Genomic DNA, 26,604 nt, shown 5'->3' on the forward strand with positions numbered 1-26,604 from the left:
TCAGAGCCCGCGGCGCTGATGACTCACCAGTTGCCAGGCAGACTCGCAGCTCCCCGCGTTCCCCACCTGGACCCACCTGCGCCCCCCCTCGGCCCCATGGCCCCGCGAGGGGAATTTGGGGAGGTGGGAGTGGGGCAGCGCCAAGGCCGGGCCCCCCCGCGCTGTCCTGGCGGGAGCGGCTGCAGTGGGGACCGAGTGCGGGCGGGAGCGGCCGAGAGCCCAGCGCTGCCCCAGCCCGACCTGCCCCAGCTCCATCCCTGCCCCTGCGCTGGGATGCTGTGGGGCTGGGGGGAAGAGGGAGCCGGCAGTGGGTGCTGGGCCTGGGGGCAGGAGGAGAAGGGAAGGAGAAGCAGGGTGGAGGAACAGAATGGTCAAACGATGCAGGTGGCAGGAGAGGGTGGGATTGTGCAGGAGAAGGAGGAATAGCAGGAGGAAGAGGAGTGTGAGAAAGAATAGGGACACAGGAGGAAGAGGAGCAGAAACAAGGATCACCACGAGGTTCCATTCCTCTTTGCATCTATAGCCTCCCCTTAGCCCCAGGAGCATTGCCACCCCACATGCAGCAGGTGACTGTTGAGGGGTTCCACGATTTTCACAGGGGTGAATCATGGCATTTCTCAGCTTTATTGGGTTAAATGTTGGTGCTTTATTTTTTTTTAGGGGCTGAATCTTTATGTTTTGGAGGAATTTTTTGCTGAATCTTGATGTTTGGGGAGGTTTTGATCTGTATCTTAAAGTTTGGAGGATTTTTATGCTGAACCTTGGTGTTTTGGAGGTTCTTATAGACACACGATGCCCAATGACTTTGTGAGATGAAGTGGGGACAGGAGGAACTCCCAGTCCAAGAAGCTCTGTTCTTTTTTTTTTCCCCCCAGACCAGGATTTTTCATTCCCGGGGAGGAATGAAAATGGAGGAAATGGAGGAGGAGGAAAAGCCCTGGAGATCCCGCACAAGGAGTGGCAGCAAACCCAGCCCAGGGAGCTGCAGGGAGGAAAGAGCCCTCCTGAGCCAGGAAGGCGGGCAGAGATCCAGCCAGAGCTCAGAGCTGGTGGAGAAACCTCGTGGCAGGGAGAAGCCCCACAAGTGCTTGGAATGTGGGAAGGGTTTCAGCCGGAGCTCCCACCTGATCGAGCACCAGGTGATCCACACTGGGGAACGGCCCTACGAGTGTGAGGAATGTGGAAAGTGTTTCAGGTGGAGCTCCAGTTTGAGACTTCACCAGAGATTCCACACCGGGGAGAGGCCCTTTGAGTGTGGGGAGTGTGGGAGGAGCTTCAGCCAGAACTCCATTCTGATCCAACATCAGAGGATCCACACTGGGGAAAAGCCCTTTGAGTGTGGGGAATGTGGGAAGAGCTTCAGCCAGAGGAGCAGCCTGATGCAGCACTCGGTAATCCACACTGGGGATCGGCCTTATGAGTGTGGTAAATGTGGGATGAGCTTCAGCCAGAAGGGCTACCTGATGCAACACCAGAGGATCCACACTGGGGAAAAACCCTATGAGTGTGGGGAATGTGGGAAGAGCTTCAGGCACAGCTCTGGCCTGAGGAGACACGAGAGGATCCACACTGGAGAAAAGCCCTACGAGTGTGGGGTGTGTGGGATGAGTTTCAGCCTCAACTCCCAGCTTACGGAACACAAAAAGATCCATACTGGGGAAAAGCCCTACAAGTGTGGGGAATGTGGGAAGAGTTTCAGGGAAAGCTCAGCCCTGATTCGGCACCAGGTGATCCACACTGGGGAACGGCCCTACACCTGCTTGGAATGTGGGAAGAGCTATGGGTGGCACTCAGACCTGAGAAAGCACCAGCGCATCCACAGCGGGGAGAAGCCCTACGAGTGTCCTGAGTGTGGGAAGAGGTTTCAGATCAGCTCCAGTCTCCTCGTACATCAGCGGAGTCACACCGAGGAGAGGCCCTACCGCTGCCCCGACTGCGGGAAGGGCTTCAAGCACAACTCCCACCTCACCGTGCACCGGCGCATCCACACCGGGGAGAGGCCCTACGAGTGTGGGAAGTGTGGGAAGAGCTTCTCACAGAGATCAGCCTTGATCAAACACCAAAGGAGGCGCCACTAAGGGGGGAAGCCCTGTGAGTTCCCCAAGGGTGGGAAGAGCTTCTTATGCTCCTCCCAGCTCCATTCCCTATGGGAGGATCCACGTTGGATGATCCTGAGTGACCTTCATTGGGCAGTCTTGGTGATCTATGGGCCTGGTCATCTGTGTTGGGAAGACACTTGGCTGGGAGGCTCCACATCTTCCTCGTTCCCTGTGGACACCTAGATAAACCCAGTGGCAGGAACATCCATTGGGGCACAGACCAACAATGGGAATTCCTTGGGGAGAGCAGATTTAATGACTTCCAACTCCATAAAATCTTTTGCACTCAATCCTATATTCTGGTGGCATCAAGGAATACTGAATGGTCTTGGAGGTATGTCCTAGGTTGACTATATGATGCTTGTATCTCCAGTTGTTTGTTGTGTTTATGGTGAATTATAATTTTTGCACCTTTAAGACTTGTTCCGAGAGCAAAGGAGGGAGAGAAGGGCAGAGTTTGTTTTCAGAAACTGCACTCACTCCTCCACATTCCTGCTCCTGGGCCAGGTTGTCTGCAGATGGACAGACAGAGGTACAGATCTCTCCTTTGCTGTTAATTAGTTTTAGCTAGCTGTGGCAGAGAAGTTCCCTGGACTGTGGCTGTTTTTCCCTTTTCTTTGGACCTGTTTAAACCTGCTCTGGCCTGAACACCCAGAAGAGCACCGGCAGCTCACACCTGTGGCCCAGCGGGCCAGGCCTGGACTGTGGCATTTCCAGCACCGGAGGGACTGATAAGAGACTGAGGGAGCTGAGCTACAACCCACGGAGGGACTTCCTGAGTTTGTCTCTCTTTTAGAGCAGCAAGAGGTTTTATTGTTTAATATTGTTTAGGTTTTATTCTTTAAAAAACAGTTTTTTCCACTGTTCTCCAAGGAGATACTTTTCCCAAACTGGCTGGGGGAGGAGCCAATTGAATCTGCTTTCCAGAGGAATCCCTTTGGAGGTTCTCTCCCAAATTTGCTCTGACCCAGGACAAGGTCTTTTCCAACTTCAGGGATTCCACGATTTTGATTTCCTATTGCCCAAGGGTGTCTTCTGCAGCCAGATGGTGGAAAAACTGGGGAAAAGACCAAGATTTTGGAGACAGTGGGTTAGAAACTCCACCAAAAAGGTTCTTCCCTCCACCCAAGCACGTGGATCCTCAGCCGGCATGGACATGGAAGTCTTTTTCTTTTGGCCTTGATTTTGTTTTCATTTCTCTTTATCCCTTTAAAATATCCAATATTGAAGTAAAAATAGACATTGAACTAAGTTAGTGGATGTGGTCATGGTAGGACACAGACATGGTGGGACACGTGTAAGAATGTGCCCTCTGTTGACAGAGTAAACAAGTTAACCTTTTGTTCCCTTAAAAAGGACAAAAGGCCAGGTGTTTCTCTCCTCAATTTGGTTGAAAGACACCTCATAGGACCTTGGGGACTTCACCTCAAACTTAAGGGTAGCTAATTGGACAGGAGCCAAAAAGTCCCACCTAAGCAATTCCCTAGAAAAGAAGAGAACAAAAGAAGTTAATTGCTTTAGTGAAGTGTTTTAGCAAGAGCAAGAGCCTCTGCCCTGACTTGGCTTTTCTCTGTAAAAAGCTTTTTTATTTTTGCCTTTTATTAAAACTTTTTATTCCCAACACTGTCACATGAGCCATCCTGCTTGTTTTATGCCACCTGAGGTAGCTGAGCTGTATAATGCTTATCTCTGAGAGCTTGTAAAACCAGGCTCAAAAAGAGAAAAAGCATTAGACATGGAGAGTGACATGGGCACGCATGGACATGGAGGGGGACAGGGCCATCCCTAGGGACATGGGGAGACACAGGCATGGATGGAGACATGGGGGGCAGTGACAGGGATGGAAACATGGTGGGGAGACAGCCATGGGTGAGGACATGGTGGGACATGGCCAGTGACAAGTGGGGACATGGCCATGGCTGGTGCCATGGGAGGAACTTGCAGGGGATGAGGGGGATGCTGGGTTTGAGGGAGTTGAGGGTTCCTGGGCAGGACTTGGACCTTGCTGAGGCCTTTGGGGAGCCCAGGCCGAGCGGCTCCGGCTGCGCTGGGAGAACCTGGTGGAGGTTCTGGGGCAGCTGCTCAAGGACCCCTGACCTGGAGCCCCAGCTGGGCATTGGGCTCCTGGAAGGGGATGAACGTCCTTGTCCCTGGGAGGGAAATCCCAGCACCCCCAGGGTGTCGGGAACAGCTGAGGGGCCACAACAGGGAGGGGAAAGCCCAACAGAGCTGTCCTCCTCCTAAGCTACATCCTAAAAGTCCCAAAACTCAAGGATTCCTCCCAGGAAAAAGCTTCCAGGAGCTGCCTGAATTGAGGGAAAGGGGGGATGTGATCCCCAAACTGAACAGGAGGGGCCTGGATCCCCAAATCCAAGCCCAGGGGTGAGAGGTAGAGCTGGAGGCACAATGGGGAAGGGGTGGGAGAGCAGGGGAAAAGAGGATTCTGACCAGGAGAGGAATGGGACCCTCAGATTGAGTTGGGAGGGGTCTTTGGTTTGGGGGAACAATGGGAGTGGGGAGGGAAGGGTGGGGATGGGATCAAAAATGGGTGGTTCCATGGGGATCCCTTAGTGTCCCCATCGCTTGATCCCTGGAGTGATTTCCGTGAGGCTCTGGGAGGGGGGAATGGATCTGCACTGGGTGGGTCCCCAAGCCCCCTGCCCATACCTGGGGGGCTCATGGGAGGTTCCCTCTACCCAAACGCTGGTGCTGCAGCCATGGGGGAGAGGTGGGTAGGAAAGGGGGATCTGGGGTGGTCAGGGAGGAGGAGCAGTAGGAAGAGGAGAGAGAGATGAGGAGGAGGTTAGGGAAAAGAAGGAACAGGAACAGGAGGAGGAAGAGGAGGAACCGCAGCAGATCCACACGGTTTGCCTGCCCTTCTGCTGAGTCTGCAGCTCCCCTGGTCATGGCAGCATTGACTGCCCCAGATCCTGCAGGTAAGTGGGGAGGGGGAGCTCACCCCAAATCCATTGGGGGGTCTCTGGGAGTTTTTTTTGCAGGGAAAGGGATATTTGGATCTTGCATTGCCCCAAAGGTGAGATGCAGATGCCCCTTTGGAGACTTGTGAAGGGTTCCTGTAGCGATCTCTGTACTGGCTGGGGCAGTGGTAACAGTTTGGGGGGGACATTGGTTTTGGGGTTCCAATTGGCATCGGAGTGGGGAGAGCAGCAATGGCCAATCCTGGAGCTGGGGGATCCCAGCAGCCTGGAGGAGTGGGGGACTCGAGATGAGCAGAGTCTGGGCCCATCCAACTGTGAACAGGGTGGTGACTTCTTGAGCTGGACTTGGGCAGCAGGACCAAGGTGCTCACCCTTTGTTTTTCCCAAGCCAGGATTTGTCCATCCCAACCTCTGTGCAGGTGGAGCTGGTGGAGGCTGTGAGGAAAAGGAAGATAGCATGGAACACTGAGGCAGGTGAGGAGTAAGTCACTGCCCCTTTCCCCCTCTCCTCTGCTCCACCTATCAGCCCAACATTGCCCCTGGCTGCAGGACAGCGCTGCTGCCAACGCTGTCCTGCCAGGGATGAATTGGTGGGATCTCCTTCCCCTTCCCTCTGGCATGGAGGCAAATCCCATCCTCTCCTTGTCCACCCTCCTTCTTCTTCTCATTCTATCCTTCTTCCTTCCACATTCCTTCCTCTTCTTTCCTTACCCCAGGCACTGAGCTGCAGACAGAGACCTGGGAGGACAAATCGCTGCTCAGAACCTCTGTTTTGAGGCTGTTTTGAGCAGCTCCACAGCATGGGAACCCAATGGGGAGGAAAAGCCCTGGAGATCCCACACAAGGAGGGGCTGCAAACCCAGCCCTGGGAGTTGTGAGGAGGTAAGAGCCCCTCTGTGCCTAGAAGGCAGCCAGAGATCCATTTGGCACTCAGAGATGGTGGAGATGACTCATGGTGGGCAGAAGCTCCACAAGCACTTGGAATGTGGGAAGGGCTTCAGCTGGAGCTCCGGAGATCAGACCTGATCTGGCACCAGGTGATCCAGATGGGGAATCAATCAGCCCTACAAGTGTGGGGAGTGTGGGAAGGGCTTTGGGTGGATCTCCAAGTTCATCAGCACCACAAGATTCACACCAGGGAGAGGCCCTATGAGTGTCCCAAGTGTAGGAAGTGGTTTCTGAGAAGCTCCAATCTCATCGTAATGAGCCAAGGGGTCAGCTGGAAAAGTATTTAGGATAATTGAAAACTGTGGATGAGTCAAGGGGACAGCTGGGAATATAACTGAGATAGTAGAAGATTACATATTTTAGTTAAGATTTTAAAATTAGTTAAGAAGCCAAGTTAGCTAGCAAAAATCACATGCCTTAGTTAAAGAGTAGCAAATATATTAGCAAAGTAAAGCTAGGAGTGACAGGGATAGATGTAGGAATTGTGAAGGAGCAGAGACCATAGAAATATCTTGCCTTAAGAATAATCAGCAGTTAGGAGAGGCTACCGTGACCAGCAGATCAAAAAGTCCTGCAAACTGGCCATGGGTGAAGAGTTTACCTTGAGGAAGACAGCTTTCTTCCTCCCTTACACCCACTCCCTTATTTCAAAATCCCAAAGACCCAGTTAAGGAAACACGATTGCACAGCCGTAATGGATATTCAGCTGATTATAATACAAAGCGGGCAGGTAATGATTATGTATTATGTGTCCTTAGAAACAGCTTGGATATGTAAAACCTTTCCTGTATAAATAGAAAGCAGGAGTCTGCAACTCCTTGCACATGTACTTGGAAATGATTCCACATGTGTCCAGCACTGCAATAAAATACCCTTCTTTCCAGCTTTAATTAGTTGAGGAGCCGTCTGTCCATGCTTCAGTGCATCAGTGGATTCACACACAGGAGAGGCCCTTCTGCTGCCCTGAGTGCGGGAAGGGCTTCAAGCACAGCTCCAGCCTCGTCACCCACAGGCACATCCACACCGGGGAGAGGCCCGGTGAGTGTCCTGTGTGTGGGGAGAGATTCTCCAGAAGCTCTCGCTTGACCCAACACCGAAGGAGGCACCATTAAGGGAAGCCCTGCGAGCACCCCCAGTCCCAGTGTCACCCCCTTTCCTGCCCACAGAGCTCCTGAGCCAGCGGCGGCCGCAGCCGCTCCCCGTGGCCTTGCACAGGACCCCCTGTGATGGGGCAGGGAGGATTCGGGAGGATTCGGGGAGGATTTGGGGAGGATTGGGGAGGATTTGGGGAGGGTTTGGGAGGATTGGGGAGGATTTGGGGAGGATTTGGGAGGATTTGGGAGGATTCGGGGAGGATTTGGGAGGATTTGGGGAGGGTTTGGGAGGATTGGGGAGGATTTGGGAGGATTTGGGGAGGATTTGGGAGGATTGGGTAGGGTTTGGGAGGATTTGGGAGGATTTGGGGAGGATTTGGGAGGATTCGGGAGGATTTGGGGAGGATTCGGGAGGATTTGGGAGGATTTGGGGAGGATTTGGGGAGGATTTGGGAGGATTTGGGGAGGATTTGGGGAGGGTTTGGGAGGGTTTGGGAGGATTTGGGGAGGATTTGGGGTGGATTTGGGAGGATTCGGGGAGGGTTTGGGAGGATTTGGGGAGGATTCGGGGAGGATTTGGGAGGATTTGGGGAGGATTTGGGGAGGATTGGGGAGGATTTGGGGAGGATTTGGGGAGGATTTGGGGAGGATTCGGGAGGATTTGGAAGGATTTGGGGAGGATTTGGGGAGGATTTGGGGAGGATTCGGGAGGATTTGGGAGGATTTGGGAGGATTCGGGAGGATTTGGGAGGGTTTGGGAGGATTTGGGCCGTGGCGGGGCGGGGTCCGGCCGGGACCGCTGGTCGCTGCGGGTCTGCCCAGCAACTGGTGAGTCATCAGCCGCGCTGTCTCTGATTGGCTGAGGGAAGGCGGGAGTAGGAAAAGGATCGGGAGAGATCCCGCCCCGAGCACCAGCACTGGCAAAACAGTCCCAGCCCGGGCACAGGGAGGGAATTTATTACCATCCGAATCACAGCAGGAGAAGGGAAAGAAATCTCTCCAACACCTTTCCCCCACCCAACAGGGATCACCCAGACCAGGGGTTATCAATGATGGAGAGTCGGGGGCATCTGAGTTGGGATCAGAAGCCAATTTTATTGAGTGTACCAGGTGTTTATATAGAGTTTCACTTGTATGGTGCTTATATAGGGCTCTGTTTTTGGTAACAATTTCCCATTGGTTACACTTCTTTATGACATCACATCACCTGGTAACATAATTTTATCACTGTCTCACAATATGTTTCTTGGTCACTTCTTGCCCAGGGAGACTTTCTCTGTGTCTGTCTCTCCCATGGTTTCTGCTCAATCAGGCAGAAGAAGAAGATATCAGACCTCTTTATCAGTTCCACTGTACTTTCTGTTTTATTCCCCATACCTCCCCCTATCTGTTCAAACAAAAATACATTCTTAAGTGATTTGTCTATTAATTTTTTCACACAATATAAAATACAAGGAATAAGCATAACAATACATAATATAATCCTAATACATATAAGCCTATTTTAACTAAATTTCTTATCCATCCACCAAGTCTCCAATCCCCCAGAAGCTGATCTAGCCCTGTAAGCCCTGATACCACTGGGTAATCATAACCATTTTCCCAAGGGCATAAGTCTGTTAGAGGTTAAACAGGTGCTGATGTGGTGGCGAGGTCCTGTTCACAAGGGTTCTCCTCCAATGTTGATGTTCAAGGTGAATCTGCAACTGATGCAGTCAAAGAATCTCAAAACGCCTTCACATTGTTTGCTGGAATCCACTTGGAACCATTCTCTGTGGACATGCAAGCAAAACCTCTACCCCAGCCTGGTCAGAGAGAAAGCCAGGTAAACTTTCCTAGGAATTGTTCTGGGGAGTTTTGAAAAGGCTGAGAGAAAGAATTAAAGCAATCTTGCAGCTGGTGTTTTGAACAGTTGTTTTCTTACAAGATGTTTACTAAAGGGTGTTTCCTTAATTAGCCAATCATATGAGGTGTGTTGATTAAAGGACCAGTCAGGTCTACCGGTGTTGGAGCAGTGTATAAAAATAAATGGGTTCCTAATAAAATTAGTATTAGTCTCCTGGAGAGAGTTAGATTTTATGTGTCGCCTGACTCTTGTTCCTGACTCAGTGGTGACACCAGGTGACATCAGGTGACCTAAGGATAAAGCCCCAATATCTTACCAGATCCTGGATCCTTCACTAAGGCAAGGGATTTTTCCTTTTGTTGCAATTGTGAATTACAATTAAAATGTCAAACAATCAGGGGTTGGGGTCCATCAAAGATCATTTCAAGAAGTTGAACACATAAAAGGCTTTCTGCAGTCTCTCGGAAGGGTTGTCCTCTCTGGCCCCCCCTTTCTATTGTACCAGGAGACGCTTGAGGGAGCCATGTTCAGTGACAGATTGGCCTTTTGAGGAATGAGGAATACCTGTTTTGTGCATAATTCCCCAAAGGCAAAAAAGGTAGCAACTCAGCAGGAAGTATAAGCTGGGCCATTGCCTTTACTTCAGGTGGTATACCCAGAGTTACAAAAGCAGCAGTGAAGTTCTAGAGACATCTTTAGCCGTTTTCCCTGAACGGGCTGATGCAATGTCTTGGTTTGAAAAGACAGGAGTCTGTGTAGGAAGGCAAGACCCTCCTGTGAAATGGAAAAGGTAAACCCCCCTCCCTCCGAATTACCACAATTTCAAAATTAAAAGGCTCTCAAGCAAAGATATGGGAATGGGAATAACAGTTCTTTACTAGGAAAAAAACTAAATTTAAAAAAATGCAATTAGTACAAACAAAACTAGTGATAGAGTCAGAAACCTGACACCCTGAGGAGTCAGGGTGTTGGTAATAGTCCAGTTAAATGGTGGCTGCTCCTCCTGGAGTGGAAGATGAAATGCTGCTGAAGTGGTGATCTCTAGAAGGGTGGAGTTTTCTCTGAAGGTCTGGTAGTAGTTGGGCCTGGTCTTCCTCTGGGAATCCAGCAGAGAAGAAGCTGCTCCTCGGGGAATCCAGCGAAGTGGCTGCCAGTGTCTCAAAAATGCTGATTTTATGCAGGTAGGAATTCTTGGCTCCTCCCTCTGGGTGGAGCGTCTCACAATGGGATGATGTAACTTTACTGGTCATGGAGTGAGTCATTCAATGGTCCATGAACAGAAGATCTCTCCCCGGAGGGAGACATCGTTCTTGGAAGAGATAAGAAAACTGCCCAACCTCCAACAGATGGCAAATAGAATACATGCTGATCTTACAAGCCAGGACACCCCACATCCCCATTGTCCCCAGTGTCCCCCTACTATCCCGATGTCCCCAATGTCCCCGATGTCTCTGATGTCCCCAATGTCGACCCGTTATCCCTGATGTCCCCACAAATGTCCCCACATCCCTGATGTCCCCCTATTGTCCCTTATGCTTTCGCATTGCCCCCATGTCCTCAGTGTCCACCCATTATCCCCGATGTCTCTGATGTCCCCAGTGTCCCCTCCCCATTGGCCCAAATATCTCAATGTCTCCAATGTCCCCACATTGTCCCCATGTCCCCCAATGTCTCCTATGCCCCCGCACTGTCCCCATGTCCCCAGTGTCTCTCTGTTGTCCCCACATCCCTGATGTCCCTGATGTTCCCACATCCCTGATGTCCCCCCACATCCCCATTGTCCCTGATGTCCCCAGTGTCCCCAATGTCCCCCCCACATCCCTGATGTCCCCACATCCCAAATGTCCCCCCGTTGTCCCCGATGTCCCCACACCCCTGACGCCCTGTCCCACCCCGCAGTGTCCCTGTTGGTGTCCACGCGGATGCCGCCGACACGGGTGATGCTGGGGGCGCCGGGGCGGCTGCACTGCGCCTTCGCGCCCCCGGCCGAGCCCTTCACGCTGCAGTGGCTGCGGCACCGCCTCGGCGCCACGCAGCGCCTGCTGGCCTTCAACTCGGCCGCCGCCCGCCGCACCGAGGCCGTGCCGGGGGTGCTGCTGTTCCTGGGGGGCCACGGGAGCCCCCCCGGCACCACGCAGGTGAGGGGAGGGGAGGGGCTGCGGAGCCCTGCGGGGACAGCGGGGGGCGCCACCGAGCAGGGTCGGGTCCTCCCGGCCGCCAGGGGGCGCTGCTGGGAGTGGGTGGCCTCAGTCCTCCTGGCCACTGGGAGGCGCCAATGGACAGCCTTGGTCCTCCCGGCCACCAGGGGGCGCTGCAGGCATGGAACTGCTTTGGTCCTCCCAGCCGCTAGGGGGCGCCACTGGCAGTGGGTGGTTTTCGTCCTCCCGGCCACGAGGGGGCGCTACTGGCACGGGACAGCCTCGGTCCTCCTGGCCACTAGGGGGTGCTGTGAGCATTGAACAGTTTTTTGAAGGTTTTGGAAGCATTTTTTGTGGCTTTTTGTGAAGTCCTGGGGGTCTGGTGGGTGATTTTTGGGGGGTTTGTGGGGCGGGGGTTTTGGGGCATTTTTTGGGGTTTTTTGGGGGAGTTTTGTGGGTGATTTCTGGGGACTTATTTTGTGTGTTTCTGGAAGGGTTTAGGGGGTGATTTTTGTGGGGTTTTGGGAGTATTTTTGGGGTTTTTTTGGGGGGGGTTCTGGGGGTTTTTGGGCACAGAACGGCCACGATCCTCCCAGCCGCCAGGGGGCGCCACTGAGGCCGAACGTTTCCTCGGTCCTCCCAGCCGCCGGGGGGCGCCAGGGAGGTGTCGCTGCAGCTGCCGCCGCTCTCGGTGTCGGACGACGGCGCCTTCGTCTGCTCCGTGAGCGCGCCCAGGGCAGGTGCAGCAGGTGCTGCGGCTGCGCCTGATTGGTCAGTGCCGGGAATGGGCGGGGCCGGGGCTCCCAGTCCCTCCCAGTCCCTCCCAGTTCCCTCCCAGTATGTCCCAGTCTGCTCCCAGTATGTCCCAGTCCCTCCCAGTCCCTCCCAGTATCCCCAGCTCACTGTCCCGTTTCCCAGCCCCTGCTGCCGTCCCGGCTGTCCCCAGGGCTCCCGGCTGAGCTGCGCTGCGACGCCGTCGGCTTCTTCTCGCTGGATGTGGAGATCCGCTGGGAGCACCGCGCCCACGGACACACCCGGCCACGCTTGGGGGACACTGAGGGGGACACCGAGGGGGACACCTTGGTGACCACCCTGGGGCCTGGCTGGGACGTGCCACACCAGGTCACTGTGGTGGTGGCGGGTGAGTGACACATGGGGACATCAGGGATGGGGTTTGGGGACACCTGGGGACATCAGGGACAGGGTTTGGCCACAGCTGGGGACATCAGGAACGGAGTTTGGGACACTTGAGAACATCAGGGATGGGGTTGGGGACACCTGGGGACATCAGGGATGGGGTGTGGATGGTCTTGGGACACCAGGACTGGAGCTGGGGACACCTGGGATGGGGTTTGGGACATTGAGGATAGAGTTGGGGACACCAGGACGGAGTTGGGGAAATCAAGAGTGGGGTTGGGGACAGCTGGGGACATCGGGTTTGGAGGGTCTTGGGACAGCAGAGATGCCTGGGGACACTGGGGACAGGGTTGGGGACATCAGGAATGGGGTTGGGGACAGCTGAGATGGGGCTGGGGACACCTGGGATGGGGTTGGGGACAGCTGAGATGGGGCTGGGGACACCGGGGATGGGGTTTGGGACACTGGGGACACGACTGGGATCTCCTAAGGGACATCAGGAGCAGAGCTGGGGACATCGGGGGGTGGCCGGTGCCACCAGGACAGGCTCGGTGCCACCCGGGGGTGTCGGTGTCACCTGGGGGTGTCAGTGACGCGTCCCCAATGTCCCCACAGGTGCCACCAGGCCCAGCGTGGAGAACATGGCGGGGATGGGCCTGGTGGACATTTGGGGAGGTCTGGGGAGGTTTGGGGACATCTGGGGACATCTGGGGAGGTTTGGAGACATTTGGGGAGTTTGGGGACATTTGGGGACATTTGGAGAGTTTGGGGACATTTGGGGAGGTTTGGGGACATTTGGGGAGTTTGGGGACATTGGGGACACCGGTGGGGTTGGTGACACTTGGGGAGTTTGTTCCAGTTTGGATTTTAAGGTTCTTTTTTAAAGCATTGATTAAAAAACCCAAAGCACGAATTTAAAGTCATTAAAGAACCAATTACCCAGCTCCAATTGTTCACTGAATTTTTTTTAAAAAGCAATTTTTAAAAAGTTCCGTTTCCCATTTTATCGATTTTTCAGCAAATCTTCATTTTTGTCACGGGAGAGAGAGGGGCAAAAAAAGGAGAAAAAAATGGGGAAAAAAAGGAAAAAAAAGGAGATTTCCTTTCCCATTGTTCCTTCATGTCCACACATCCGAATCAATAGCAGAGAGTTAGCAATGATCAATAGTAGGGAGTTATCAATAATCAATAGTGAGTTATCAATAATCAATAGTGGATTATCAATAATCAATAGCAGTGAGTTATAAAAAATCAATAGCAGATTATCAATAATCAATAGCAGTGAGTTGTCAATAATCAATAGCAGATTATCAATAATCAATAGCAGGGAGTTATCAATGATCAATAGCAGGGAGTTATCAATAATCGATAGCAGATTATCAATAATCAATAGCAGGGTGTTATCAATAATCAATAGCAGGGAGTTATCAATAATCAATAGCAGTGCATCATTCAATCGGCATTTTTCACAATATTACAAAGAAATCAATCCAATATTATTTATTGATTATTGATTATTGATAATTGATTATTAATTATTAACCATTACAAATAAATCTATCCGATATCAACTATTGATTATTAATTAATCAACACTAAAAATAATTTGATCTATTATTAATTATTAAGGATTAATTAATCAATATTATAAAGAAATCTATCCAAAATTAATTATTAATTATTGATTATTAAGAATCAATATTACACATAAATTAATCCTATGTTATTAGTTATTTATTATTAATCAATATTACAAGGAAATCAATCCTATATTATTAATTATTATTAATATTACAAAGTAACAAATCCAATAGTGTTAATCAATGTTAAAAATAAAATAATCCAATATAAATTATAAATTATTAATCAATATCACAAAGGAATCAATCTATGTTATTAGATATTAGTAATTATTAATTATTAATCACTCGATATTACAGAAACTTTTATCCACTCTTCATTATTATTTATTATTATTCAATGCTACAGAGGAATCAATCCAATGTCAATTATTTATTATTAATTAATCAATATCACAAATTAATAGTTCCAGTATTAGTTATTAATTATTGATTATTGAGCAATGCCACAGGAATCGATCCAGCATTAGTTACTGATTATTGATTATTGATCAGTATCACACAGGAATCGATCCAAAGCTCGTTCCCGTGTAACATTTCCCGCTCGCCGCGAGCTCTGAAAGCGCCGATCGCAGGTCTGTAAAATCACAAACTAATCACTAATTACACAAGTTAATTAATAATAAACTAATTATTACACAAGTTAGTTAGTAATAAATAACTAAACAAGTTAATTAGTAATGAAATAATAATTATAATAGCGATAAAATCGGAGCAATAAAAACGTGGACAATGAGGGTCAGGACACCACAAGATGATAAAAAATGAAGAATTTTGGACACCCAGGAGTTCTTGGGCACTGTGAAAACACCGATCAGTTGTTCTTGAAATGTTAAAAGTTTATTAATAATAAAATAGTTATTAAAAATATAAAATAAAAAATTAAAATAATAAAAATAATAAAATTAAAATACAAAATAAAATCAGAGTTATCAAAATCTGGACAATGACATTTAGGCCACCACAAGGCGATAAAAAGAAAATAATTTCAGATGCCCGGATGTTTTTGGGCACCGTGAAAAATGCCAGTTCTGGTTCTTTAAAATATTTTAAATATTACTGATTCAAACAAGTTAATTAGTAATAGAATAGTTATAAAAATAGCAATAAATAGGAGTAATAAAAATTTGGACAATGAGGTCAAAGCACCACGAGATGATAAAAAATGAAGAATTTTGGACATCCAGGAGCTTTTGGGCACTGTGAAAACACTGATCAGTTGTTTCTGAAATTTTAAAAGTTTCTTAGTAATAAAAAAATTATTAAGACATATAAAAATAAAAATAAAATAATAAGAAATAAAATAAAATAAAATTTAAAAATAAAATCAGAGTAATAAAATGTGGATAGCGAGGGTCAGGCACCATGAGACAATAAAAAATTAAGAATTTCAGACATCCAGGAGTTTTTGGGCACTGTGGAAAATAACAATCAGTTGTTTTTTAAATTTTAGAAGTTTATTAGTAATAAAATAGTGAGTAAAAAAAAAAAGTAAATAAAATCAGAGTAATAAAAATGTGGACAATGAGGATGAGAACACCACAAGATGATAAAAAATGAATTTTGGACATCCAGGAGTTCTTGGGCACTGTGAAAAGCACCACTCGCTGGTTTTTGAAATTTAAAAATTTACAAATTCAAAAAGTTAATTAGTAACAAAATAGTTATAAAAATAGCAATTAAATCGGAGCAATAAGAATCTGGACAATGAGGGTCAGGACGATGACAAGACAATAAAAAGTGAAGAATTTTGGACATCTGGATGTTTTTGGGCACTGTGGAAAACACCAGTCAGTTGGTTTTTAAAATTGTAAAAGTTTATTAGTAATAAAACAGTTATTAAAAAACAGCGATTAAATCAGAGCAATAACAATGTGGACAATGAGGTCAGGACAGTGACAAGACAATAAAAAGCGAGGGATTACGGACGTCCGGATGGTTCGGGCACTGAGCTGCCAAAGCCACGCCTTGAACAAGGAATAACCCAAAAGCAGCAGCCTGTTGCATATTCATCGATCTCATGCATGATGCATCAATCCTGTCCAGCCACAGAGCCCGGAGCAGTGGCAGCCTCTTCTCAATCCCGCGGCGCCCGCAGCGCTGAGCGGGGCACGGAGAGTGAATTTCCTTTAATCAGGGAGCGCTTGTGGCAGCACATTGCTCTGCCTCCCAGCATTTTCCACAGAGGAGCACAGAGGGAAACGAAAGAGAAATCAATTTCTGTTTCTGCTCCTTGTTTTAGCATGTGGAACGTGTTTGGAGAATTGTTTAACAATTTGTTACTCAAATTGTTGTGGGGTGGTTGCTGGGTTGGGTTCTGGTGAGGATCGTTTGAGCCTGGGGCCAATCCCACCCACCTGGGGCTGGAATCTCAGAGAGGGTCACGAGTTGTGAGGAGTTAATTTGGGAGTTAGAAAATGCAGGTTTGTAGTTTTAGTATCTCCTTTAAACAGTATATTAATAGAAAAAGCAGGTTAGTAGTTTTAGTGTCTCCTTTAAACAGTATATTAATGTATATTAGTATAGTTCTAATAAAGAAACCATTCATCCTCCTGAGCTGGAGTCAGGCATCGTCATTTCTTCCCCCCGGCTCGCCTGCATTTACAATAAGCTGTAAATTCTTTTTCTCTGCAAGATTTTGGTGTCCTGCGGCTGCCGTCCCAGTGCAAGTACCTAATTCCTTTCTTCCCACGCACAGAGTTTCTGTTTTAACCACAAAAGCTCCATTTTAACCACAAATCTACATTTACCCTACCATTAAAATGTTAATACAGCACTACTAATCAATGTAACATAATGCAAATCCTATTCAATTTAATACCTGCAAAAAGCCAATCATAAAATATGCATTTTTCACAGAGGACACCCCGAGGCTGCTGCAGGGACAGCGATGTCACCGCTGTGCCGTCATCGGGGACGGTGACATCATCAGGGACATCGCTGCTGTCACTTCTTCCCTCTCCCCTCCCCACGCGGGATTTGAGACGAATTCGGGGAATTTTCTGGGAATTTTCATTGCAATTGTCCCAAATGCTGATGGGAATTCCTGGGGTGACGTCACTGGGGACACTTGGGGACATTCTGAGGACGCTCTGGGGACACTGATGGGGGTGGCGGTGGGTCAGGGGCTGAATGAGCCCCTCGGTGCCTTGCAGCAGAGCCGGGTTATAAATGACAATAGAATAATCAGCTTTTGAAATTCTGTATTGCCTTCTGCACGTTGTTATTGAGCACGAGGATTTTGCTGTGGTACTTGATATTGATATTGATTACTGATAATTCCTTGCAGCTGCTCGCTGGTACAATAAAATCAATCCGTTTATGTGTGCACCATATAACAAATTTACTGCTAGAGTAATAAACAGATATTATATCATAGGCCTTAATATATTAAAAATAGATAAACATTAAATAGATCAATAATAAATACTGGAATAGAGACTATGTAATGTTAAAATGCTTTTGTGTGACTGACTCAGGTGTAAAACAATTCCGGTGTTTCCCACATCTGTGGACCAGCCTCACCAGGTGATACCAGTGACACAAAGCTCAGAAGAATTTATGAATTTATCAGGGGGCCTGAAACAACAGGGTGGAACCATGAGAAGAAATCAAAAACATCGACTTAATCTACAGAATGTCCTGCAGACAAGTCAGAGGTGAGACCCAAACACGAGTTCCTGGGATACCCAAACCTCCCGGGAGTGTTTGAATAATGTCAAAACTCAGGAGTGTGTTCGTGGCCCTGCAGTGGAACCGGATCCGGAGAATGAAGGGTTAAGTTGAGGGCGAGTTCTTTGGCTGAGCCCCAAAACCCTTTTTTATCCCTGATTAAACTTTGTTTAGTAATCCCTTAGTGAACTTTGTTTTTCACACTCGGCTGGGATTTGGGGGGGCCGGGGGGGTCCCTGGACAGCCCCCGCTGCTGAGCACTGACCCCCCCTCACTGAGCACCGGGACCCCCCAAAAACCGCACCGGCACCCCTTCAGTGCCCCCGACCCCCCGAGCACCGGGCCCGGACCCCCCTTTGTGCCCCCCACCCATCACGGGGGTTCCTCCCCCTCCCCTTTGACCCCCCAGAGCCGCGGGACCCCCGGGAACAGCGCCGGGACCGGGGGGGCCCAGGGATGTGAGAATTGGATTCGTAAAGGATTCCCAAATCCTGGCAGAAAGCTCACACTGCCTTGGACTTGTCCATGCAAACTCTGAGATTTTATTGTGCCAGCGAGCAGCTGCAAGGAATTATCAATAATCAATATCAGTATGAGCACCTGAGCAAAATGCTGGGGGTCAATAGGAACCTGCAAAAGGCAACAGAGAAATGCCAAACCCAACAGAAAAAACAGGAAAATGCAAAAGGCAGCAGGGGAATGCAAAAGCCTTCTGAGTCCTCTCAGAATGGCCTCAGGTGCAGCTGGTAACGTCATCCCAGAAACTCCCATCAGCATGTGGGACAATGCCCATGAAAATTCCCAGAAAATTCTCCGAATTGGTCTCAAATCCCGCGCGAGGAGGGGACTGGCGACGCCAGCGCTGTCCACCAGGATGTCACTGTCCCTGATGGCATCAGAGCGGTGCCATCGCTGCAGCAGCCTGGGGAGATCCTCCACGGCTTTTTGGCACCGCTGGGCCAGGGCGCGCCTGCTGGGGCCACCGGGGCCGCCGGAGCCACCACAGGGACTCAAGAGGAGGTCGTGGATGTCCCCAAGTGTCCCCAGCAGGTGATCCTTGCCCAGGCAGGCACTGGCATCCCACAGCTGCTCAAACCCGGCCACTTTGGCCACCAAGGCCTCAGGGACATCGGGGGACGCCTTCTTTGTCCCCTCCAGGATGGCCTCGATGTCCCCGAGCTGGCGCTGCAGCTCCTCGGGGAACCACCTGCCTCCTTCACACTCTTCCACCAAGCGCTCCAGCGGCCCCAGGGCAACCTGTGCCCAATGTCCCCTTCTGGTGGCCACCATGGCTTGGCTGCTGGCCACCACGGCCTCTCCCACAGCCTTGTTGGTGGCCGCAGCCACCTGGGCCTTGTGCGTGGCCCTGCCAAGGCCCTCTTTTCCCTGCCCAGGGCCACCTTCAGCTGCTGGGCTGTGGCCACCAGGCTGCTCCCAGCTGTCCTCCTGCGGGTGGCCACGTTCTGCAGGTCCCCGGCCCGGATGGCAGCGATGGCCGCGTCCCAGCGGGCGTCGCGGAGCTCGGTGGCATCCCAGGCCAGCAGGGCCCGGCTGTCCTCGAGCCTGACCACCAACTCCTGCCAGGCCCAGGCCGCAGCTCTCACATCGGCCCAGGTGGCCCCTGGGGTGGCCCCAAGCACGGCCAGAGCCTGGCCCAGGGAGGGGACACCATGGTGGCCCAGGGAGGTGACATCGCCCTGCTCCAGAGTCTCACCAAGACTCCAGGTGAAGTTCTTCAGGTTCCCGTGCAGGGACTCTGGGGACATGAGCTGCTGCTCGTCCCTCTGTAACCTGGTCACGGTGGCTGCCACCTCACCCAGGGTGGCCACCACATTCACCAGTGACTCCAGCTGGTAAGGGGACACCTGGGGAGGAGACAGGGGAGGTGTCAGGGACCTGCTGGCACTTGTGGCCTCCTGCGGTGGCCCCTGTGCCCTCCCAGGGTCCCCTTTGTCCCCTTCCTGGAGGGCTCTGCTGTCCCCTCTGTCCCTTTGTCACCCCCTCATCCCCTCTGTCACACCCCTCCCCCCCCCCCCGCCACTGTCCCCTCTTCTTCCCCAGGGAGACTGAAACTGTGTCTGTGTCTCCCACAGTTTCTGCTCAGTCAGGCCTCAGATATCAGGCCCCCTTATCAGCTCCATTGCTTTACTCTCTGTTTTATTCCCCATACGGGGGCACCAGGGCTCTGCCCAACGGGGGTCACTGGGGATCATCCAGCCCGGATCCTCCCATGGGGAATGGAGCTGCAGCAGCGCATCAAGCTCTTCCCTCACTCAAAGCTCTTCCCTCATTCAGGGCACTTACAGGGCTTCCCTTAGTGGCACCTCCGTTGGTGCTGGGTCAAGTTTGAGCTCCTGGTGAAGCTCTTCCCACACTTCCCAGACTCGTAGGGCCTCTCCCCGGTGTGGATGCGCCGGTGCACGGTGAGGTGGGAGTTGTGCTTGAAGCCCTTCCCGCAGTCAGGGCAGCGGAAGGGCCTCTCCTCTGTGTGAATCCGCTCATGGAGGAGGACACTGGAGCTGGTCCGAAACCTCTTCCCACACTGGGGACACTCGTAGGGCCTCTCCCCAGTGTGGATGCGCTGGTGTCTTCTCAGGTCTGAGCTCCACCCAAAGCTCTTCCCACATTCCAAGCACTCATAGGGCCGTTCTCCTGTGTGGATCACCAGGTGCACCATCAAGCCAGACCTGTCTTTGAAGCCCTTCCCACACTTCCCACACTCGTAGGGCCTCTCCCCAGTGTGGATGCGCCGGTGCACGGTGAGGCTGGAGTTGCGGTTGAAGCCCTCCCCACAGTCGGGGCAGCAGTAGGGCCTCTCCTCTGTGTGAATCCGCTCATGTCTGAGGAGATTGGAGCTGGTCTGAAACCTCTTCCCACACTCCCCACACTCGTAGGGCCTCTCCCCAGTGTGGATCCTCTGGTGATTAATCAGGTCCAAGCTCCGGCTGAAACCCTTCCCACATTCCAAGCACTTGTGGGACTTCTCCCTGCCATGAGGCTTCTCCACCAGCTCCAAGCTCCGTCTGGATCTCCGCCCGCCTTCCTGGCTCAGGGGGGCTCTTTCCTCCCTGCAGCGCCCTGGGCTGGGTTTGCAGCTCCTCCTCCTGCAGCATCTTCGGGGCTTTTTCTCCTCCTCCATCCAGCCACAGCCAGGGAATGAAAAATCCTGCTTTGACCGAAAAACAAAAGGAGAGCTCCTTAGACTGGAGGTGCCTCCTTGCCCAAGTTCATCTCAGGAAATCATAGGGAATCTTGTGTCTGTAAGAACCTCTGAAACACCAAGATTCAGCCCAAAAATCCCACAAACTTCAAGACACAGGACAAAAACACCCCAAACATCACAAGTCAGCAAAAACCTCCTCCAAAATATAAAGATTCAGCTGCTACATAAAACCAAAGCACCAACATTTAGCCCAAGAAAACTCAGAAACACCAAGATTTACCCCCTGAAAATCTTGGATCCCCCTCCACAGTCACCTGCTGCATGTGGGGAGAGCAGCGCTCCTGGGCCTGGAAGGAGGCTGCAGATACAGGGAGGGGTGGAACCTTCTGCTGCTTCCTCTTTCTGCTCCTTCTCCTCCTCCTCTTGTGTCTCTGCTCTTACTCACAATCCTCTTCCTACTGCCATTCCTCCTTCGCCTGCACAATCCCACCCTCTCCTGCCACCTGCATCGTTTGACCATTCTGTTCCTCAAGCCTGCTTCTCCTTCCCTTCTCCTCCTGCCCCCAGGCCCAGCACCCACTGCCGGCTCCCTCTTCCCCCCAGCCCCACAGCATCCCAGCGCAGGGGCAGGGATGGAGCTGGGGCAGGTCGGGCTGGGGCAGCGCTGGGCTCTCGGCCGCTCCCGCCCGCACTCGGTCCCCACTGCAGCCGCTCCCGCCAGGACAGCGCGGGGGGGCCCGGCCTTGGCGCTGCCCCACTCCCACCTCCCCAAATTCCCCTCGCGGGGCCATGGGGCCGAGGGGGGGCGCAGGTGGGTCCAGGTGGGGAACGCGGGGAGCTGCGAGTCTGCCTGGCAACTGGTGAGTCATCAGCGCCGCGGGCTCTGATTGGCTGAGCTCTGCCCGAGCCTGGGGCTGCAGCACAGAGGGGACACCCTGCTCCAGGGGGGATGTCCCACAAACGGGGGACCCCATGGAAGGAACCACAGGAAAGTGTCTTTACAAACAGATGCTCTAAAGCTGCTCGGAGATAGGGCCAGGGACCTGTACATAAGGAAGTGACAGGAGAAGCCATCAGTTTCAGAAAATGTTATTAATTGATGACAGACACTGCTGCTCAGCCAAGGTCCTGCTCAATTCATGAACTTCCAGAAAAACAACAAAGCCTTTACAGAGCCATGAATATCATCTGCTGTACAATAGTGGGGTGCATATTAATGGGGGTATATAGTAGGCGGATTGGGATGTCTGTACCTCTCAAATACTTCAGCCAACACAGAAAGGGAAAGGGAGATGCAGCCGGGAAAATTAGGATGAAAAGGAGGCTCTGTCCTCTAATACTTAGAGAGAGCCGATGGGGAATGTCCCATGGCCTCTCCCATTTTTAGAATGAAATTAGTTTCATAGGACTCCTCTGTCTGCTTTGTGGACAGAAACCTCTGGCAATGTCAATTTTCCCGCACACCCTGGGGCTTATCCCGAATTCCTTCCACCCTCCGGGGCGGCGGGCAGGGAATGCAGCTGAAGGTGCCTCACCCACTTTGGGTGATCGGCTCCCTTGGCTGGTGGCGGCACCGGGGATTGATTGGGGACCCGGGAGTGACCAGGAGACAGACGAGTGACACATCAGGGGGTCTGTGAAGAGTCAGCAGGGAGAGAGCACTGAAAATCTCATCAGTGAGTGCCCTGGGATCCTCGGGGAGTGAACATGGCAGGGCACCCATGGAGGGGAGAAAAGGGAAAGCCAGGGAGTGTCCTGGCTAAAGGGATGATGATCCCAAAATGTCTCTGAAGGGTCCCTTGGGAGAATGCTGAGGTAGTTTGCACATTCCCCCAAGAGGTAATTAAGGACATGGACACCCAGGGGGGTAATAAGGGAAGTGGAGAAGGGATTCGGACAACAAGGGATGGATGGTGTTGGTGTATTGGGAAGGGATCAGGTGAAGGGGAGTGTGCAGCAATGTGGTTCAGGCAAGAAGCAGCAGAAGGAATCTATGTGGTAAGAAAAAGGATGATGGAAAAGAGGAGGAACAGAAAAATACTCAGGATTAGGATGTTTTTCTGCATCGTTTTATCCTCACAATTTGCTAGCTGATACTTTGAATTCCCACTTTCCCAGAAGGAAAAGCAGGAGGTCAGGATGCCAGGGGTTTCTCTGCGCTGGCAGCGGCAGCACCGGGCGCAGAGGTGCGGCACCGGGAGCACGGGCTGGGGCCTGTGGGGAGCTGCGGGGCCGGGCCGGGGCTGTGGGGCAGCCGGGGCTCAGCGCCGGGCGCTGCCTGACCCCACCAGCCCCGGGCAGGGCCGGCAGTGGCCCCCGGCCCCCAGGAGGCTGCGGGACGCCCCGGCCGCTGCCCGGCCCCGGGGAGCTGCCGGCCCTGCCCGCCGGGGGGGCCGCCTTTGGACACTGCGGCAGGACAGGCACCGGCTCTGCCACACGGGCTGGGCAGGGACTCTGAGCACAGGGGGAAAACAAAGGAACAGCTGGGAAATGCAGAGTGCACATGAAGGATCAGGATTTGCTGTTCAGGATTTGCTTTGGGTCCCTGCAGAAAGGAAAGGTTTTGCAGAAAGCTCAGCAGCTCTCAGAGGATGAGCACCCACAGGCAGTGACCGGGGCTGCAGGAGTGGCACAAGAAGCCCTGCAGCACTTGGGCACAAAGGCACAGCAGCTGAAGGCAAGAAGGGATGAGCAAAAGGCCAAGCTGAAGGCAAAGGCCACGGCAGAGTTCCCACAGCCCTGAGGGATCAACCCCAGGGCCCAAGGGGGCCCCAGCACCCAGGGGATGATGGGGTCGGCCACAAGCACCTGGCAGAGGCATTGCCCTCCTGGCCAGGGCAGAGCCCACCCAAACAGCCCCTGGGAAGGAGTCAGGGCTCCAGCTGCAGCCCACAAGGACACTGCAAGCACAGACAGCAGCACCCTCAGCAGGAGCAAGTCCACCCCTGCATGGACATGGATTGGCAGGGCTCTCTGAGCTCCCATCCCACCGGGGACCCACCACACTGGAGCCCTGGAGAACATTCAGGCTGCATCTACATCGAGAGGAGGCCTCTCCTGATGGACACAGGGGCCTCTCCATCCACTCTGAATCTTACACCTAAGGGGGGAAAATTGTAAAGGTATGTTTAATTATTAAGAGAATAAATGGGAAAGTTGAGGTGGTGTCATTTGTTCAATCACTATTAGGAGCTGAAGAGAATAGGTTTGAAATAAACTAATTTCTTTTTCTTCCTACTCTGATTGTTATTAACTAGGGAGGAATTTGATGGTGGTATTGTAATATTGTAAAATGTGATACAGAGGCTATTGCTGCTGTACCTTTGTGTCAAATGTCTGGGAAGGCCTATGCTGAAGGGAACCCAGAGGTGTGGGCAGCCCCATGGAAAGATGGAAAATTTGATGTGGAGCGTCTCCAAATTACTTGGAAGCAACCAGGACAAGTGGGGGCTAAAAGCAACACCCTGTTCCAGGGGAGGGAAGGAAGGGCTCACAGCCTGGTATGGAGTCCCTGCTAAAGGCAGGGCTTTTGGAGCCAGGGATGTCTCCCTACAGCACTCCTATCCTGCCAGTCAGGGAATCGGATGGCTCCAATGAGGAGGACAAGAAGAAGTGGTAGACAAAGCCCCTCTGAAATGGCTGAATTTTCTGGCTAAAAGTTGTATTTTGAGTATTTGAAAAAAAATTACAAATGGTGAAGAGAAAGGTTAAATATATGGGACATAATTTGACTGAAGGATTGATCCAGAGAGAGTCTAGGCAATTTCAGATGTAAAGAAGTAAACTAAAATAAGGAAAAGACCAAGACGAGCTGCAACAATTCTGAGAATTAAAACACAAATACACAACCTGGATTGAGGATTCTATGTTCCAGCCAGAACATTGTAGGACTTTTTAACCCCAGACAGCTTTCATGCTGTGGTATGGACAGGAGAAAGTGAGCAAAACTTGAGAAAATGAACAACGAAAAATATTGATGCCTCAGCTCTGGCTCTTCCAGACTCAGAAAAGAAATTGGAATTGTAGGTGAATGTTCAACAGGGCCATGCCAAAGGAATCCTTGGGCCAAAATGTTTCACCCAGTGGCCACAGTGGCCTCATTGCCTGCAGAATTGTGCAGCCACAGCTTCCACGGGAACCGAGGCCCAAAACCTGATGACAACAGGATCTCCGACTGTTCCAGTCTGCCATCAAGGTCAAGCTTTGATAACCAAAAGAGCCTCGCAATGGATGAGCAGTGCTCGGTTATTACAGTGTGAAACTTGTTCAGTGGCACAGGAGGATCCAGAACTGAGGACAGGGGAAGGGTTTAACCCAGCCTCCTGTTTGAACAGCCCACAGAGGGGCTGGGAAGAAACCCAGCACTGCATTCAAGTGACACAGCTCCAGACCCAGCCTGGGGGAGACTCAGGAGACATTGCCTGGCCTGAGGCAGAAAATGTCTTTGTGGATGGCTCTTCAAGGGCAGCAGAAGGGAAAAGAGTTCCAAGACACGCTGTTATTGAGGAAAGGGAATCAGACAAAGCGCAGGTTACCCACCATGGTCAGCTCAACCTGCACAGCTGTGTGTGCTTGTAAGAGCCTGGCACTGAAATGCCCTGAGCAGGAAGGCTTCAATATCTTCTGGTGACACCATCTCACCTAACAGGGGGGCAAAAGCAATTCTGATTGCTCAGCAACCACTGGATCACTTATTAAGGTAACTGTAAAAGAAGTAATTAATATAAAAGGGATTGTGGAAGAAACAGACTCAGACAAGCAGAACTCATTCTCCAGGAAAGATCCTCCAGGGGCTTATGGAAGCTTTAGGAATACAGTGGGACCTCCAGAACCCCTGGCACCCCCACAGCTCAGGCTGGGTACAAAGAATGAATGGGGAAAGAAAGAAACACTTTTGGAAGCTGGGGATAGAGACCAAGATGCCATGGGTACGGCTTTTGCCATTGGCTTGGGCAAGAAGAAGAGCCAGACCCAGGGCAGATACTAAATTATTTCCCTTGCATTTGATCTCGGGAATTCCTTACTCTGGTAATTCTCCACCTAGTGCAGGGTGGAGATAAGGGATGCACATTTAAAGCAGTCTGTGGCCAGAATCCTGTCTCTGGTGCAATCTCTCCCACAGGAAGCTGGGTTGGCACAGAGCCTGCCTTGGCACTTTGCTGTTGCCAACATCCAAGCAGGACATGGGCTCTGCCTAAGGAGTGCAAAGCAGCACCACTGGTGGCCAAGTGGCGTGGCCCATGCCAAGGGGCCCCGAGGCCAGAAACAGCCGCCAGCACAGCTGAACACGGGGGGACCCCTCAGCCTGGGCTCCAGGTCTCTGCAGCCCCGGAGATTTGCACTTCCCGCCTGCAGCAGGAGGATGGGAGGCCCCCCTGAGCCTGCACTGAAGGCAGCGCAGCAGCAGCCAGGGCTCCACAGCGGGGCAAGGCCCTGGGCCTGCCCACACCTCCTCTGCTGAAATCCTCGGCCTGGCCACCCTCCCTGGGCAGCTCCAGCCACCGGGGCCAGCCCTTGCTGCCACTGCTGCAGCTTCAGTGCTCGCTGGGCCTGCACTGCCACAGCTGCTGGGGAGACACCGGGACAATTCCACTCTGGCTCTCACTCACACTCACACACTGCCCTGCCTGCCAGTGCATCCATGGAAAATAGACCAGCTCACAGACTTGAACATTGTTAACCTTTGATTTCTCTACTCAGGCTTGCTTTGCCTTGGCCTTGGGGAAAGAAATGTTAAAGGTTTTGTTAAGGGATGTTACACCACTCAGTGGAGATGAGTTTAACATCTCAACACACTGGGAATGGCCCAAAAGATACCCACAAAGATAACGACCAGCAGCAAAACATCAACCCCAGCAGCAAACAGCAACCAACACCTACCCCAGACACTGCCCCCGGCAGGGCTGCAGACACCTGGTCTGCAAAAGG

The 26,604-nt window shown here is 51.6% G+C and overlaps 2 protein-coding genes across 2 annotated transcripts in view; one reads left to right on the forward strand and one right to left on the reverse strand.

Annotated features, from left to right (window-relative positions):
• LOC144248867 (uncharacterized) overlaps window positions 1-26,604 on the reverse strand; it is a 552,852-nt gene that overhangs the window by 501,140 nt on the left and 25,108 nt on the right. Inside the window, 1 exon segment of the mRNA XM_077790845.1 lies at window positions 19,898-20,428. Within this exon segment, the coding sequence (XP_077646971.1) occupies window positions 19,898-20,428 (531 nt within the window).
• LOC116184772 (uncharacterized) lies at window positions 1,008-16,553 on the forward strand (the record flags this gene model as incomplete). The annotated part of the gene is given in 6 exon segments (XM_077790840.1): window positions 1,008-2,091; window positions 10,826-11,004; window positions 11,708-11,813; window positions 12,011-12,205; window positions 12,817-12,876; window positions 16,477-16,553. Coding segments are annotated over 6 exon segments (1,701 nt in total), but the record flags the coding sequence as incomplete, so codon positions are not given.

This window comes from Lonchura striata, unplaced genomic scaffold (assembly GCF_046129695.1).
Source record: "Lonchura striata isolate bLonStr1 unplaced genomic scaffold, bLonStr1.mat Scaffold_99, whole genome shotgun sequence".
Lineage (NCBI taxonomy): Eukaryota > Metazoa > Chordata > Aves > Passeriformes > Estrildidae > Lonchura > Lonchura striata.